Source organism: Colletotrichum fioriniae (genome assembly GCF_027942845.1).
Source record: "Colletotrichum fioriniae strain IMI 355084 chromosome Unknown scaffold_1, whole genome shotgun sequence".
Taxonomy (NCBI): domain Eukaryota; kingdom Fungi; phylum Ascomycota; class Sordariomycetes; order Glomerellales; family Glomerellaceae; genus Colletotrichum; species Colletotrichum fioriniae.
The window spans coordinates 2,060,837-2,078,070 of NW_027076837.1; the positions used below are offsets into that span (position 1 = coordinate 2,060,837).

The 17,234-nt window shown below is 54.0% G+C and overlaps 5 protein-coding genes across 5 annotated transcripts; 2 read left to right on the top strand and 3 right to left on the bottom strand.

The window, feature by feature from the left end:
- Positions 1-295: 295 nt before the first annotated feature.
- On the top strand, positions 296-2,952 carry HIS4 (trifunctional histidinol dehydrogenase; the record flags this gene model as incomplete). Its single annotated transcript, XM_053193361.2, has 2 exons — positions 296-2,702; positions 2,759-2,952. 2 exons carry the CDS (start codon positions 296-298, stop codon positions 2,950-2,952), a joined length of 2,601 nt encoding a protein of 866 aa, XP_053049078.2.
- Positions 2,953-4,071: 1,119 nt separating this feature from the next.
- On the bottom strand, positions 4,072-5,750 carry MAS1 (Mitochondrial-processing peptidase subunit beta; the record flags this gene model as incomplete). Its single annotated transcript, XM_053193360.2, has 5 exons — positions 4,072-4,459; positions 4,509-5,194; positions 5,250-5,327; positions 5,384-5,509; positions 5,598-5,750. The coding sequence occupies 5 exons, from the start codon at positions 5,748-5,750 to the stop codon at positions 4,072-4,074; spliced, it is 1,431 nt and encodes a 476-aa protein (XP_053049077.2).
- Positions 5,751-6,605: 855 nt separating this feature from the next.
- N0V96_000547 (uncharacterized protein) lies at positions 6,606-9,574 on the top strand (the record flags this gene model as incomplete). Its single annotated transcript, XM_065755967.1, has 6 exons — positions 6,606-7,174; positions 7,284-7,482; positions 7,536-7,749; positions 7,820-8,092; positions 8,143-9,276; positions 9,342-9,574. The coding sequence occupies 6 exons, from the start codon at positions 6,606-6,608 to the stop codon at positions 9,572-9,574; spliced, it is 2,622 nt and encodes an 873-aa protein (XP_065615207.1).
- A 155-nt stretch (positions 9,575-9,729) lies between these two features.
- On the bottom strand, positions 9,730-11,106 carry N0V96_000548 (uncharacterized protein; the record flags this gene model as incomplete). Its single annotated transcript, XM_065755968.1, has 5 exons — positions 9,730-10,434; positions 10,505-10,635; positions 10,740-10,931; positions 11,014-11,027; positions 11,087-11,106. 5 exons carry the CDS (start codon positions 11,104-11,106, stop codon positions 9,730-9,732), a joined length of 1,062 nt encoding a protein of 353 aa, XP_065615208.1.
- Positions 11,107-12,635: 1,529 nt separating this feature from the next.
- On the bottom strand, positions 12,636-13,384 carry APT1 (adenine phosphoribosyltransferase; the record flags this gene model as incomplete). Its single annotated transcript, XM_053193357.1, has 2 exons — positions 12,636-12,781; positions 12,859-13,384. The coding sequence occupies 2 exons, from the start codon at positions 13,382-13,384 to the stop codon at positions 12,636-12,638; spliced, it is 672 nt and encodes a 223-aa protein (XP_053049074.1).
- Between the last annotated feature and the right edge of the window lie 3,850 nt (positions 13,385-17,234).

Consider the following 17,234-nt stretch of genomic DNA (forward strand, 5'->3'; position numbering starts at 1 on the left):
TCACACTCTGAGGATTTTTTTACTTTTTAGTGGCGGTTCCCTTTCCCTGAATGAATTGAGTCACAGTGGGTTGTCTACCGTATCTCGATAAACAAGTGACATTCCACTTTCCTCAATTGATCCTTTTGGCAACTTCATTTCCTATAGTTGCCTCATTTTTCAACACTACCCTCCCATTGGGATCTTTTGACTTTCATGCGAGTGTGAGAGAGACAAGAGAGAGCATACGAGATTACCCCTCCCCCTCATACCTTACACATCCACATCCAACAACATACACACAATACGAACGGCCATGGAAACAACACTACCCTTCCCCTTCCTTATCAGTGTGGCCGTCCCGCCCGGCCTGGCCAAGCTGGATGGCCTCGACCGCGAGCAAGTCTCAATCCTCGGAGCCCCCTTCTTCGAGGCCAACGACCAGACCCTGGATAAGTTTCACAGCTTCCTGAAGCAGCACAACGCAGAGTTCCGCGGCTACTTTGACGTCACGGGTATTTCAGCAAAGGACGATGTAGTCTCCCTGCTCGATGCCGGCGCCCGCATGGTCTTCGTCTCTCCCGAGAACCTTGCCCAGTACGAGGAGTTTGGATCCCGGGTGGGCTCCATTCTCACCACCGACGATGTCACGACGAAGCCCGCCTCCAAGCACGCCGTCCTCGTCAAGGACTTTGATCCTACCCTCTGCAACCTGGGCTCCTTCATCGAGCACTGCAAGGTGGAGAAGCTCCCGAACCTGTTCATCAAGCCCGTGCCCGAGAGCAACCTCGAGCACTTTGTCGATATCGCCAAGCAGTGCAACGCCATCCCGGTTCTGCCGTCCGACGGCCTGACCGCGAGCAAGGAGGAGCCCAAGAAGCTTCCCCTCTCCAAGCTCATTGCTTCATTCTGGAAGTCGGACCGGCCGGATGGCTTGATCCCCACCGTCGTGTGCGACGAGTCTGGCACCGCGATGGGTCTCGCCTACAGCAGTGCAGAGAGCGTCGGAGAGGCCCTGCGGACCAGGGCCGGCGTCTACCAGAGCCGCAAGCGTGGTCTTTGGGTGAAGGGTGCCACGTCCGGTGACACCCAGGAGCTCATCCGCATCGCCCTGGACTGCGACAATGACACGCTCAAGTTCGTTGTTAAGCAGACTGGCGGTTTCTGTCACTTGGATCAGCACGGCTGCTTTGGTGACCTGAGCGGCATTCCCAGACTCGAGCAGACGTTGCAGTCTCGTAAGAAGTCCGCACCTGCGGGCTCTTACACGGCTCGTTTGTTCTCTGATGAGAAGCTCCTGCGAGCCAAAATTATGGAGGAGGCCGAGGAGCTCTGCGACGCAAAGACTCCCCAAGAGGTTGCCTTCGAGGCTGCCGACTTGATTTACTTTGCTCTCACAAAGGCTGTCAGCGCCGGCGTAAGCCTCGCTGACATTGAGAGAAACTTGGATGCCAAGGCATTCAAGGTCAAGAGGAGGACGGGAGATGCCAAGGGCAAGTGGGCTGAGAAGGAGGGCATCAAGACTACCACAGCACCTGCGCCTGCAGCGGCGCCGGCACCGGCATCGGCAGCAAAGGCCGAGAGGTCTGAGAGAATATCGATGCGCCGCTTCGACTTGTCCAACTCTTCCGCCGCTGAGATTGACGAGGTGCTGAAGCGCCCGTCACAGAAGTCACCCGACGCCATCCTGAACATCGTCAGGCCCATCATTGACGAGGTTCGCAACGGAGGCGACAAGGCTGTTCTGTCCTACACCCACAAGTTCGAGAAGGCCACATCTCTCACCTCTCCTGTGCTCAAGGCACCTTTCCCCAAGGAGGCCATGCAGCTCTCTCCTGAATCAACCAAGGCTATTGACATTTCCTTTGAGAACATCCGCAAGTTCCACGCCGCTCAGAAGGAGGACAAGCCCCTGAAGGTCGAGACCATGCCCGGCGTGGTTTGCAGTCGCTTCTCTCGTCCCATCGAGAGAGTTGGTCTCTACGTTCCTGGCGGTACTGCCGTTCTCCCTTCTACTGCTCTCATGCTCGGTGTCCCCGCCATGGTCGCCGGCTGCCAAAAGATCGTCTTCGCCTCGCCTCCCCGTGCCGATGGCAGCCTCACTCCTGAAATTGTCTACGTCGCTCACAAGGTAGGCGCCGAGAGCATCGTCCTCGCCGGAGGTGCCCAGGCCGTCGCCGCCATGGCATACGGCACGGAGAGCGTGACAAAGGTCGACAAGATCCTCGGACCCGGAAACCAGTTCGTCACAGCGGCCAAGATGTACGTCAGCAACGACACCAACGCCGGCGTCAGCATCGACATGCCGGCCGGCCCCTCCGAGGTTCTCGTCGTCGCCGACAAGGACTCCAACCCTGCCTTTGTCGCGTCCGACCTGCTGTCACAGGCCGAGCACGGCGTCGACAGTCAAGTTATTCTCATTGCCATTGACCTGACCGAGCAACAGCTCCAGGCCATCGAGGATGAGCTGCACAACCAGGCCATGGCCCTGCCCCGTGTCGACATTGTCCGCGGCGCCATTGCCCACTCGGTCACCATCCAGGTCAAGACCGTGGACGAAGCCATGCGCATCAGCAACGACTACGCGCCCGAGCACTTGATTCTTCAGATTAACGATGCCGAAAAGGTGACGGAGAAGGTCATGAACGCCGGCTCCGTCTTCATCGGCGAGTGGACCCCCGAGAGTGTCGGCGACTACTCTGCTGGCGTCAACCACTCTTTGCGTAAGTCCTACGCACATCATTGATGAGAGATATTCCATGACTAACTGATGGTACAGCGACCTACGGATACGCCAAGCAGTACTCGGGCGTCAACCTCGCCTCCTTTGTGAAGCACATCACCAGCTCCAACCTAACGGCCGAGGGCCTGCGCAACGTCGGCGAGTCCGTCATGCAGCTCGCCAAGACGGAGGCTCTGGAGGCTCACCGCAGAGCCGTCGAGATCCGCATCGACCACATGAACCGTAAATAAATGCATTTCGATTTTGACGGTTGGTCAACGAAACAAAAATGAAGATTATTGGATGAATGGGAGGGGTATTTTATGATTTTATGTAGTTATACCAAAAATGTCATTGGACATGTAGAGAAAAGACAGATCTTCTATTGGAATGCAATGCTAGGCATGTCCGTAATCTGCTTTGTCTTTGAGATGGCGACAAGCATTTCAGACCGCACAGTGACGCCACCCCTTGTCGTATTACTCACTCTTAGTCCGCTTAGCCATCAACTTTTTTTTTTTTGCACCCATCCCATTCCGATATACATGTCGATGACTCGTAAGAAGAGGGTAATGATGAAGCAGGATATGACTTTGAACTACGTTTCTCTAGAGGGACCTGACACCTGGCTGTTGACAAGCCTCAGATCAAGGTCTAGCTGAATGAGTGCCTCCTGGGCATGAACACTTCCTCTGCAATTGCACAACTTACCCAGATACCAGGACGTGACAGTGAAACAGTCTTCCTACATCGGCCTGACTTCACTATGTCGACTTACAAGCTCAGCCTAGGGACGAGGGAAAAGGCGAGTTTACTTCTACCCGGAACCCTTAAATGCTGCTGATGGAGATGCCGATCAATGCCTGGATACTCAACCTTGGCTTTAACCTTCTCCGTTGATCTTTCTCAGGACGGCCGTTCTTCAATTCTCTAGCTAGTAATGACGAACCAGGAAATCTGTTATCAAGATCACAATAAATCCAGTCAACAAGACCATGAGTACCAATTACAACGTCCGCCGGGCTCTGTCTTCAGCTTCTCATCTAGCCTCAGATATTGACGTTGATATGAAAAGCGGCAAAATCCCCAATGAGTCTCCCGACAGTAGGAAGCAGAGGTACCGTAAGGGCTAAGCTTCATCATGCCATGCTCACTCAGCAAGTCAAATATGCTCAATTGAATCCAGGTAGGTAGGAACGAATCGTCGCTTACAAAAGTACATAGTAAAATTAGGTCGTCAAGGTGCTAAGCTTGCGGTTGTCACAGACATATGAACAAGGGAAGTCTTTATGATACACTAGCCTGCCTGTAACGGTATCTCATACACTCTATACCCTAATCTCCCCGGAAATCGCCAAAAAACCACACATTTAGTACTTGGGCTTCATCGTGGCCCTGAGTCTGGAGTAGTCGAAGAGACCCTCGATGCTTCCGACGGCGGAGATGGCAATGTCCTGATCCCAAAGCTTCCTGCTGGCAAAGTCCATAACATCCTTCTCCGTGATGGCGTCAATGGTACGCTCAATCTCGGCGGGGTTGGCGCGGCGGCCAGTGGTGACGAGCTGGCGACCAATGTCCTCAGCAATGGCGGTGGTGCCGTCAAGGGAGAGGAGAATGGAGGCCTTGAGCTGAGCCTTGGCGCGCTCGGTCTCGGCCTCACTGACGTTGCGGGCAAGGCGCATCCACTCGCGCTGGGCGAAGTAAACGAGATCGTCGATGCGGTCGTGCTTGTCGGTGACGAGGTAGATACCCCAGAGACTAGTGCCTATTAGCAATTGTTCTCCCTTACTATGTCGACGCTACTTACCCAGTGTCGCTGTAGCTGGTGGAGAAGCTCATGAAGCTGTTGGCAATATCGTGCTTGTGAACGAAACCGCTGAGCTTACTGCCCTGATGAGCGGCATTGCCGATGGCCTTGTCGTAGTTGCCGACAATGGCCTGGGTAACGAGGGCGGTGTAGTAGTCGTCGTCGTTCCAGCTGACACCCTCAACAGCAATGGCAATGTTGGCGGTGGGGATGTTGTCGTCACGGACACGGACATCAGATCCGATGAAGTCAGCCTTCTGCTTGGACAGGAGGTAGGCAGAGGTCTGGGGGCCAGAAGTCGGGAGGCCGCTGAAGTTCTTCTCGGCGAGCTCGACGAGCTTCTCGTGGGGGATACCACCAGCGCCAACAAGAACCATGCGGTCGGCAGTGTAGTTGTTCTTGATGTAGTTGGTGAGCTCGGTGCGGGTGATGTCACGGATGTTCTCGCGGGGACCGAGGATGGTACGGCCAAGGGGCTGGTGCTGGAAAGCGGTAGCGTGAAGGTGGTCAAAGACGACCTCCTCCATCTGCTTCTCGACTTCCTCGGACTCGCGGAGGATGACATCGCGCTCACGCTCGATGGCGGACTCCTCGAGCTTGGAGTTCTGGAGAATGTCGGCAAGAATGTCGACGGTCTGGGGAACATCGGAGTTGAAGGCCTTGGCGAAGTAGACGGTGTTTTCGCGCTATTACAATGTCAATGGAAGGAAATTTTGATAATTTCGGTCGACGGGAACGAACCGAGGTGTAGGCATTCAAGTGACCACCCATGTTCTCGATCTCGAGCTCGAGCTGCTGCTGCGTCCGGTTTGTGGTGCCCTATTATTCGCATCAGCAGGTGTATCTCATCGCATTGTCGTCGCTGTTTAGCCTACCTTGAAGGCAAGGTGCTCGAGGAAGTGTGCAGTGCCATTGGTCTCGTCGGTCTCGGCCCTTGAGCCGGCGTCGATCCACACGCCAACGGTCGAGGTCTGGGCAAACGGCGAGTAGTCGGTGGCGACCTAGAATTCAACTGTCAGATGCAATTCGTGACGCGGTTATGGAGGCCAATTGAGCCACAGAGCGGATGGGTAGATTGGGAATGCATACCGTCAGTCCATTCTTCAATGTTGTCGTCTGAGTCTTGCCGAAGGGGGTGTTGGAAGGCGTAGCGAAGCCCCGGGTAATTGGGCTCGCTCTGGAAAGAGCAGCCCGGCTTCGCAGCCCCTGCGAGAGGTTCAAAGCTAGTCTCCGGGACGCCATGGCGGAGTTGTGGAGGATGGGGAGTGATATGAGGTGTTTGATGAAATCTTTCGATGAGGTTTCGGCTCAGAAAGCTTTCGCCTTTCGAAAGGCTGTGTGTGCCTTGGAATCGAGGCGCGAAATCGGCTTCCGGAATGCCCCGGCCCAGCAACTGGAGCCAATCAGAGGAGGTACGTAACTAATCTGCGGCCCCAGTATCCTGGCACCACCAGATCCACCGTATGTTCAATCTATCTTTTACTTTGTCATTGACTTATTTTCCCCGGAAGCAGCTGAAAAACAATTGTGAGAAACCAGATGAGATTGGTTCAGAGAAGTTTTTGAGCTTGCCTTCGTTATATTTTGCAATTCGAGTCTTGTCTTGTTTGGGGTTTACGCTTCATGGCGCAAAGTTGTCTCTTTCCAATCGATGAATCATTCTCCTTTCCCTTCTGTCCGCAAATGCCAATTGGCCAATTAAGCGGATCCTGCCCTGTGCCAGGCGACGGCCGCTCTTGCGTCAAGTTCCCAGTCGTGCAGCTGAGACCTTTGGGATGAGCTGTTAGTGCAGCAGGTCGGTCACAGGACTGCCTTTTTGACTTCACTGCAGATGTCAGTCTCACAGACTCCTACATAGGATGAAAGCATGTTACAGCATTTCAACTTGAGCAACTGAGCAAAAGCCTCTGACTCTCCTCACTTCACTCGTCATCAATAAGACATTCATCAACTATTGCCTCGTCACTTGCACGCTTCCCTTGTGGTTCGTACCCTTATGACATCAAGATGCCATCAGACAATTACAACTTTGCCGAAGTCTTTCAGTCTCTCTTCGTCTCAAAGCAAAAACCAGCCCCAGGACCCATCACCGATACCATGAAGGCCGTCATCCAGAGCTATCCACCTCTCGGGCAGTATACGCAGGTCTCCAACGGTGGTCATCCTGTCACCGCAGTCCTAGAGATACCTGCTTCACGCGCGGGCGAATCCTGGGAAGTTGCGGTGTGGCACTCGAGTGATGGAGCCGACTGGAGCGAAACTGCTCTTGCTCGCATCGCCGACGAAGACACTCCGACGACCTTGCAAGCTGTCCCAAATGATGTCCGGCGGTTGTTTTATTCCGCCCCTGTTTCTTTCAAATCATTGTTCCAATTCACACTCAAGTTCCGACACTCGTCAGACGAGCCATGGAGATGGACTCGCGATGAGCTAGGAGTTGGTGATGGCACTGTGGTGCTCAACTCGAGACCCATTCTTGAGACTGTTTCCGAAAGCATTGATGACGTCGTGTCTGATCTGAACCCTGCATGGAAAGTGAAGCCAATGATGAGCCAGTGTCCCGGAACTCGGCTTTGGTCACTTGAAGCTACTATAGATGCCGTTGAAGGAGATGAGTCCAAGTTTGCCGACATATCGCTAGGCGTGCCTTGGGGAGGGTTCCTGAGGTAAGCCTGATCTTTAAAGGCTCGCCCAGCATCAAGTTCAAAATCGTCTCGGGGGCTCGCTCCCTCGATTCCAACTTTATCTAGCAGCATGTGATGCTGACAAGAATAGGTGGTTTGCTCTTATCCGTATCTGGACGCCCTGGCTGGCTCCTCGCCATGGAAAGGATTCGTTTCGTCTCGACAAAGACGGCGTTCTATGCTCATTTTTGAACGCCGAGGGCAAACACCTTGTTTTTCTTGCAGTCAGCGGAGGCAACCATGTTCTGCCCGTTTTCCGCCATAGCGAGTCTGGGCAATTGTCTGTTCACGTGCGTCGCTAAATCCTATTCTACTGGATGAGTACAATGCTTACTAGTCACAGGCCCGTAATGATAGCACGAAGCCAGAGCCTGCCACCATCCTAGTTGGAACAGGAGACAACTTCGAAAGCGCAAATGCTTGTGTCATGTATCAAGCCAGACAGTACATTCTTCAAGAGAAAAAGGCCAGTGATGAGCTGTTGGCTGAAATGAAGGCTATCGAGGAAGGGGTTAAACCAGAGTGGATGGAGAACTGGTACGATGGACTCGGATACTGTAAGTTTCGTGAAATCTTATGCCATGAACTCTCGCTCTTGTCCTGATTTCCGTCTGACGCGCTTCATAGGCACCTGGAATGCTCTTGGGCAACGCCTCACGGATGAAAAAGTGTTTGACGCTGTCGACAAGCTAGCCGAGAATGATATCAAAGTCTCCAGCCTCATCATTGACGACAACTGGCAGACAATCGACTACAGAGGGCATGGCCAATTTCAGCATGGATGGTGTGAGTTTGAAGCTGAACCGAAAGCTTTCCCTCAGGGCCTGAAGGCCACCGTGGCGCACATTCGCCAGAAGCATCCGCATATCCAGCACATTGCCGTCTGGCACGCTCTTCTAGGTCAGTTGACTCGTTGCATCTCAAAGCATAGAATATGCTGACTGAAGCAGGGTATTGGGCGGGTATCTCACCGGATGGAAAGATTGCACAAGAGTACAAGACGGTAGAAGTGATCCGGGAGGACGCTGAGCGACGCAACCTACCACTCGGAGGCAAGATGACCGTAGTCGACAAAGACGACGTCGATAGGTTTTACAACGACTTTTACAAATTTCTCGTTGACTGTGGCATCGACGGCGTGAAGACGGACGCCCAGTTCATGACTGACACCTGGGTCTCGGCCAGGGCACGTCGCGAGCTCATTGACGCTTACCTAGATGCCTGGACTATATCCTCTCTCCGGCACTTCAGCATCAAGGCCATCTCCTGCATGTCGCAGACGCCGCAGATCATGTTTTACAACCAGATGCCCCGGCACAGGCCTGCGATCCTCTGCCGCAACTCGGACGACTTCTTCCCCGAGATCCCAGCCTCCCACCCCTGGCACGTCTGGACGAACGCCCACAACAGTCTGTTCACGCAGCACCTCAACATCCTGCCCGACTGGGACATGTTCCAGACCGTTCACGACTACTCAGGTTTCCACGCCGCGGCGCGCTGCGTCAGTGGAGGACCAATCTACATCACCGACGTCCCCGGGCAGTACGACCTGGACCTCATCAAGCAGATGACGGGCCCCACGATCCGCGGCAAGACCGTCATCTTCCGGCCCAGCGTCGTCGGCAAGACCATTGATCCCTACACGGGCTACGACGACGACGGCCTGCTCAAGATTGGCAGCTACCACGGCGCCGCCGTCACGGGCACCCCGATTCTCGGCGTCTTCAACATCTCCGCCCGGCCCCTAACGGAGATCATCCCGCTCGCCGCAGCCTTCTCCGGCGTCCTGCCCTCAATGCGCTACGTCGTCCGGGCGCACTCGTCGGGTAAGGTCAGCAAGCCCGTGTCCTCCGGCTCGGCCGCGTCTTCCCTGACGGTGTCGCTGGACGTGCGCGGATACGACATCTTCACTGCCTACCCGCTCTCCGGGTTCGACAGCGAGACCAAGGGCAAGGTGTGGACCTCCAACCTGGGTCTGGTGGGCAAGATGACTGGCGCCGCGGCCATACTTAATAGCGACTTCATGCTACGGCACGATGGCAAGGTTGAGCTCAAGACTCGTCTCAAGGCGCTCGGCGTTTTTGGTAAGCACATGGGAAGTTTAAAAAAGAGGAAAGAGTATGATGCTGATGAGAGAAAACAATAACAGGACTTTACATCTCGAAGCTACCAGAGTTGACAATCGAGGATGACTTCCTCGTCACCATTCAGAACTCTGTCATCCCGGTCCACACGGTGTCCCTCAGCAAGGACCATGATTGCGTCCTGGAGATTGATATTGAGAAGGCGTGGCAGGAGATGGGTCTTCACCCCGGCTGGGGCAACGAGGTCGAGATGACGGTTGTGTTTGCCATTGACCACGAGGAGGCCCAGGAAGTGTAGATGCCTCATCTCCAGTTCATTCGATGTGTAAACTTACTTACCCCTCTTCGTAAGGATGATCAAGAAGAAATAAACTCTCCATCGGGTGCAAGGTCATTCTTTCCAATAAGTATCCCAGGACAACGTCGTATCAATACTAACAAGTGCGCTCATCTTCACTGCTTCTTCTCCTTGGGCTCAATTCCCAACTTCTTCGCCTCAAAAGCAACCGTATCAGCAATATCCTCTCTCAAACTCCGACTCTGCGCCTCCCACCCAAAATACTTGCGCGCCCTCTCCGCCTTGCTCTTGGAATTCATCCCCCACGTCGCGTTCGCCTTCCCATCGCTCTGCAGCACCTCCTTCATCGTCGCCTCCTTGGTCAGCGCCGTCGGCAGAAAACCCTGCTTGAACGCCTCCTCCGCAATCCACCCGGCAACCTCGCGCCACGCGTGCGTACCGCTCTCGACGAAGTAATACGCCCGCGGGCCCAAAATCTCCGGGTCGGCGTTCTTGGACGCGTCCTGCGTCGCCTCCGCGAGCTTTACAAAAAGCCGCGAGAGGTCGTGCACGTGGACGTTGTCCCACTCGGCTTTGCCCGGCGCCACGATGGGGGCGAAGCCCTTTTCCAGCGTAGCCTGCGCGAGGGAGGGCACCTGGATTGAGCGCTGGTTCGTCGGGCCGCGGCCGCGGCCGTAGATTGTGGGCGGGCCGACGATGGCGGTGCGGACGCTGGGGGAGTTGCTGCCGAGGACGATCTTGTCAATGTCGCGGTGGATGGCGTCGTCGGGGAGGGATAGGATGCGGTCAATGTCGCGGATGTCGTGATAGTCTTGGTCTGGGAGGGGGGCCTCGCCGTAGCGTTTGTTCCTCATGTCGTACTGTGGTGGGGTGTTAGTGGCCATTTGCTTGAATCGGGGAAGAAGAGGAATCTCTCTCTGTGTGTCTCACCCATTGCAGGATGCCGGTACCCGAGATGTGAAGCCAAAAGCCCGGTTTCTCAGGCGTGTGTCCCTCTGCCAGTCCCTTTGCGATGGCCTTTGCAGAGGGCTCATCATCAGCAGACCCAGCGGTGTCTAAGCCTCTCATTGTTAGCCTCTCATCTCATCTCGGTTCCATCCTCCATCTCACAGCACTTTTCGTGAAATATCTTGAAGAGAGAAGCTTGGAACGGACGGCAACATACGAATAACTACATCAGCAGCAGCCGCCTCCTTTTCGATTACGCTCGCGTCCTCCAAGCCGCCGAGTACTATGCGGACCTTGGGAAACGCCTTCTTCACGGGGGCGGCGCGCTCTTCATTGCGCACGAGGAGTGCGTATTCATATTCCGGGTGTTTCTCGTAAAGGGCGTAAAAGGCGTCGCCGCCGATATAGCCTGATCTTTTGTGTTAGTAAGAAGATCAAATAAATCATTGGCCCCTGATTTTTGCATGTTGGAAAGAGAGGCCACTTCGTACCGGTAACGCCCGTCCTGAGATCCAGATTAGATATGGGGACTTTTGAGAGCCTAATCACCACGGGGACGCTTACAGAAAGATTTTGACAGTCATGTTGGAAGTCTCGTCAATTTAGCAATATCTGTGTCTGATGAAAAGGATTCAATATGTCGAAAGGCAGTAAGATGATGCAAAAAAGTCAACAAATATGAAGGAGTATGCCTGTCTCGTAGCTTATAAACTCCAAGCAACCCCGCCTCCATTGGACGTCGTTCCTCCGAGAGTTCAAGACAGCTTATTAATTCCACGCAGAAACCGCTTAGCAACCACGTTCCGTGCAACGCACGCCGTGGCTTCCCCCATAAAGACAGCCATCCCAATTCGGTGAGACTCAAGTACGATCCAAAACATGGATGTCTACAAACATGGTAGACTACCCGTTCGTGCCCGCTTAGTTGCCGTTATCGCGTGTAGAACTGCAGTGGGGTCACCCCGGCGACCGCACTTAGAAGGAATTGAGGGGCTGCGGTCGACAGGTTGTGACATCATGGATCAACACGCCTCTTTCTCTCTCTCTCTCGTGGCGCCTTCGTCCCGCCTTTTTGTTTGCTGCTTAAGCTGCGAGCTGGTTGGAGCTTGTCAACGTCGTAGTGGTTGTGTTGTATTGTGCTGGTAGATCCGGGTTGACGATCCGTGGAATGGTCTGGGTTCCTCAACCGCCCCCCCGCTTCTCTTACTGCACGCATACGAGTATAACCAAAGGAACTCGTGGTCTTGAAGCAGCTTTCATTGGCCTGGAAAGGAATTGGGAATCTTATCAGAGAGATACAGGATCTTGGAGTGAAATCGGGTGTCGGTTCTTCGACAGCTCCTTACATAAGTCTGGCTCAGTGTTTAAGTGAGGTACTGCAAATGAACCGAGGTCATTACCAGAATCACAAGCGGTTCGTGTGCTACCAATGTGGCTCTAAAATCATCTATCGAAGATGCGCTCATCTTTTCAGTCTAGCTTGCAGGAGTAGCTGCACAAACTTGCCATTCCTCCTGATCCGGACGAACCAACCTGAACTTACACGGCGTATACGACCCCGCGGACTGGCTGCCGCAATGTCTCAGACATGCATATCAAGCAACCAGACGAGAATACGCCTTCAATAGTACCTACCGGCAACTTCAAGGCGCAGAGATTCGGTGTGGGCACACTGGCAAAGTTTGATGCTGGTGTTTGCTCATCATTATATTCAAGGGCGTTCGCATTGTTAAGAATTCGAACGCGCCCATTCGACCGCGGATTCGAGTCCGAGTCTTTACATCTCATATCGTCTATGTGTGTCATCTCTCCAATCAGTTTGCCATCTAACTTTTTGTAACCCAAAACGCCGGCGCGATGTCACTTTTCGCGCGTGTCCTTGTGTAAGGACATCGAAATAGATCAGATTCCAAGGAAAGAGACTACTTTTCGTTGACCTTGACACTTCTTCTGGTTGGTGCCAAAGCCAGTCATCCCACGGCAGGTATCTATGTACTTTCGAGAGCTCAGGCCGTGCCAAGTTGAATCGGAGACAACAGCCCGCCCATCGAAGATATGTGCTGATCATCGGGCTTCTATGAAAGGTCCATATGGCCCACTCTCATAGTGTTATTTATGCGTCTTCGAGGAGGATGACGGTCTTGGTGTCGCCGAGCTTCTCACGGCCGTTCAGGCCGGGAATCTCCAAGATGAAGAGGTAGCCGACAATCTCGCCGCCGAGCTGCTTGATGAGGTCGGCCGCAGCCTTTGCGGAACCACCTATATCGTGTTAGTGGACCTGTACGAACCATCCTCGGGGGAAAGATGCGCAATTCAACACATAGCATGTAGCTTACCAGTAGCAATAATGTCGTCGACGACCAGAACCTTCTGGCCAGGCTTGATGGCATCCTGCTGCATCTGGAAGAAGTCGGAGCCGTACTCCTTCTGGTACTCGGCGGTAACGCACGGGCCGGGCAGCTTGCCCTGCTTGCGCACCGGGGCGAAGCCGGTGCCGAGACGGAGGGCCATGCCGGGGCCAAAAAGAAAACCACGGGCGTCGAGACCGACAATGACATCGGGGAGAGTCGGGAAACCCTCCTTGACCTGCAACTCAAGGGCATCGCCGAGAGTCTGGTGAACGGTGGGGTCGAGGAAGAGGGGCATGATGTCGACAAAGTCGATGCCCTTGATGGGGAAATCGGCAAAGTGACGCAGGGCGCCCGTGAGCTTCACCTTCCCACTGGCGAGTTCGGAGGAGGCGGCGGAGGCGGCGGCGGGCTGTCGTCCCTGGGCATCTTGAGGGTGGACGGGGTGGGCGGCCAAAGGGTTAACTGTAGCCGCAGAGGCGTCGTTTGAGAGGGGGAGTTGTTCGGAGGACATTGTGAAGAGAGGAGAGGGGAGGAACAGGCGGGTTAAGAAGGTCTCTGGGCGGGTTGGAAAGTAATGATATGAGTCTGTATCTAGGTTGGCAGAAGAAAATTTTGGGGTCGGATCCCGGAGAATAGACTGAGTGTGAGCGAGAGAGGAGGGGTGTGGGACACGAACAAGTGGCAGGTGGTAAAAAACGACGGTAAGGTTAGGTTGGCTAGCACGCAAAGGTAGACAAGGTGCTGAGGGTACGTGGAGATTGTATTGGAGCTACTCAGACAACGGAGTTACTAGGTACCGGTTCCTTATTCTGACCGAGGGGTCATGGAGGGGTGAGGAGGTGTGCGTGGTGTCCAGTGTGTGTAAGGTACCTCGTACTTGTCGGGACTGAACTGAGGTGTGTGAGAAAAGAGTGTGGGAAAGAGAATGGCAGGCTAGTCCAGCTCGGCTCGCCGGGGGTGGAGAGTAAGACAAGGCATGAAATCACGAAAGCAGGCTGGCATACGGCGTGCAGGAAGGTCAATAAGATACCTTGGGCACAGAGAATCAACTGTGTATGGTCAGGGATCATGGAGGTAGCAGAGACGGGAAGAGAAAAATAAGGAAGAAAAAATCTACTAGAGCGACTGGGTAGCGTAGCCTCCGGAGAGTGGTGAGAGTGAGAGTGAGAGTGAGAGTGAGTGTGAACGCGCACCATCGATTAGGAAGTGGAGAGTTGTGATACGGGTAGGGTGTCACTACGTGTGGTGCGAAGTGGGCAGGTCGATTCCAACTTGCCCAAGAGTGGTCCGCCGCGAAAATGACAGCGATGAGGGTACATGGCCAAGCTGGTCCAAGGCTTGATAGGAAAAGCTCATTTAAGGCGCTTCGGGACATGCCTTAGATAGGATGGCGAGCCTCCATTATCTTTGCTTTTCCTTTGTCTCTCCCGACTCCCCAGGCCTGCCTTTCGATGCCCTCTCTGCCTTTTCATTGCCGCCCAGCTTGGGAAACCTGCTGTGTTGAAACATATGGCTCAAGGGATTTCATGTTGACTCGGAGATACCTTAGAGAGGTGCCGTGGTTTCCGCAGATGAGCAACCAATAGATGCTGGGAAGACTTGATTCCTTTCTGGGCTGTTTCTCGTCTCTCAGGTCGCGCGATATCGTATCCGGCTGTAATAGCAAATGGTAAGCCGGCAACGGCGCAGGTGGGAGGTGGGATGTCTTTCAGCCAAAATTGATTGCCCCTCCATCGCAGCAGCAACAACCCCTCCATATCCCAAGGCAGGGGACCTTGGACCGTGGACGAACGGACCAGGGAGCGCAAGAAGCAGTTCCCCACCATGCCACCACCTCCGAGAAAGGGACCGTGACACAAGCTGTCTCTGTTTCACCCTCGCCAGGCAGCCCAGCACAAACGCGAGGAAGCCTCTGAATGCTGCATGGCACGTTATCATCCGAGCTGTGAATCAATGATAGCGGAATTCCTTGTCTTCTCCTTCTTACTGTGGCCCTTTCCCTCGTCGAGAAACTGCGCGTAAAAATCATGTCATGGCCCTGGAGGGTGTGAGCTGGTTTTCGGTGTGTAGCTTCGTCAAGCGCCGCAGGGAAACCTGTCTAGGTAGTCTGCAGGTCGACGACATGAACTTTGGTTGTGAATGTGGTTTGCTCTGAAGAGACGAAGTACTAGAACCGGAAGACATTTAGCCTTGGACCAGGGCCCTTGTCTTTTCCCTGTCCGACACCGATGAGGAGGAGCACAGCGATGAATGGCAAATGCGGTGCAGTGTCCTGCATGCGCGTGTAGGTGGTACAAACATGCCGTGCTATTTCATCACCACAATCCCCGTATGGGCCCGTACGGGTAGCGCGAAGGAAACTAGAAACGGCAGGCTCTTCGAACAACCCGGAGGGCCGTCAACGGCTTGGTTGCGAATACAGCTTGCGCCATAGCGAAGTTGCGGCGACGTTGGCTCTCAGTGCTGCCAGCGAGAGTAGCACTGGTGTTGATTTCTGCGGATCACGCTGCCTTCCGGGTTAGTGATTGAAGCTTGAAGTAGGTAGGGTCCTGAAGACCCGATGATACCGGAAACATCTCAGCTCGTTTCAAACGTCCGAATTATCGTGCTTTTGGTGAACACGTCAAGGGTGTATAATAGGAGGCGCGAATGAGCTGATGTGGAGCAGAGGAGCTGTCGATATGGCAGAAGAGGTCGAGGTCGAGAAGCACACTCGGGCACGCAGCAAGGAAGAGTACCCTGCCTGGTTGGTAACAATACTGAAGTGTCTGACTTTGCACAGGAATGTTCTTGCCTACCTTACCATCTCCCCAGCCTAAGGCCTCAAGGTAGGTAGGTGGGGACCTGCCTCACACGATTATCCTCATTCGTGACAATGGAAGCAGGGACTAATTACCTCGAGGCTCATGAGCTCTTTCCTACTCCATCCGGTCTCGAGGCAGGTAGTCATTGCCAAGGTACCTTTGCTACGGGAGATACCTACTTTTGCCCACGTACAGAGACTCTTCGAGCTTGTTCCTTCAAACGTCCCCCAGCTCAAATTAAACAGGCCGCTTGAGGCGAACTGCGGCGTACAGCCGTCCCTCCACTCCACCCATCTTCTGAGGTAGAACATACCATTCCTGCTCCTATTTTGCTTCTAGATGCATTCGGCCCATGCATTACTCTTTTTCTGCAAAGCAATTTCTAGAGTACAGGCACTACCAAGACCACCCGATGTCTTGGCCGTACTTCCTTGGACTACCAATTCCCGTCCTAGTTGACACAAAATTAATACCTCCCATATCCACATCGGCACCCATATACAGCATGGCCTTGATAGAGCACTTTGCTCAGGTCCAATAATGCTCAAACCTGGGCCAAACCGGAACGATCAAGTCGTTGCGGCAGATGTTCAGGAGTACTCCTACGTGCTATACCTGCACCCACAGGTTGTACTTGTACTTACTTCACTTACTTGATTCTGTTGAGGGCTTACATGTCACAGCCCACTTGTCCGGTACCTGTCTGACAGGCAGCATGGTTTCGCGTCTTCCTACCTTACTGCGTATGTATGAGCTTCAGCCACCAGCAACGATCGGGTCCTACAGCTGAGCCATTCCGTCAATTATCAACTTCCACCCCACCCATTACGTCGAGAGGTCTCGCCCGTTCACTATTCCCATCGAGCCAAAACGTTCCGGGAGACAGGCAAACCGCCGCCGCAACATTCTGCTATCACTTCGCATTGAGTCACGGCCGCGGCCAGGGTCGCCGTCGAATCACACTTCAAAAGTCCCCTGTGAACGACATGTGCCCCCGCGCTCTCGACAGGAAACGAGCCGTATCACTTAGGATATCCCGTTCATCTCAAGCGCCAATCCATACCGAGATCCAAGCAGCCGCCGACTCATCCCACTACCACACCACAATGTCGGCCAAACACGAATCCTCCCAAACGAGACTCGGCACCTCAGTGAACCAATACATATAACCAAAGTATCTGTATGCCTACATCTGCCTATACCAGGACATATGAAAGACTCGACCCTGGCATGGACGGCTCCATCTTCTTGGCAACCCCATCAGATTCTGTCCGAATGTTTCGAGACCATCTTATCCGATCATTTCCGCACAGCCGTCCGTTATCCTGGGACCTTCCTTTCCGATTCCTAGCATGTCACTGATGGCCCAGTCTGAAACCCGAGCTTCGATCCTTTTTCCCGTCAGCTTTCGAAGATCTTCATCCGTATTTTCGCCTCAAGCTTGGGAAAGCGTGTGAACAGTGTACCTGGTCGATAGAGTCTGGATCGCAACCGCTGTTGCCGTTGTCTCCACAGCATCACTGCACTAGCAACCCGTCCTACAATCATGCGATTCCG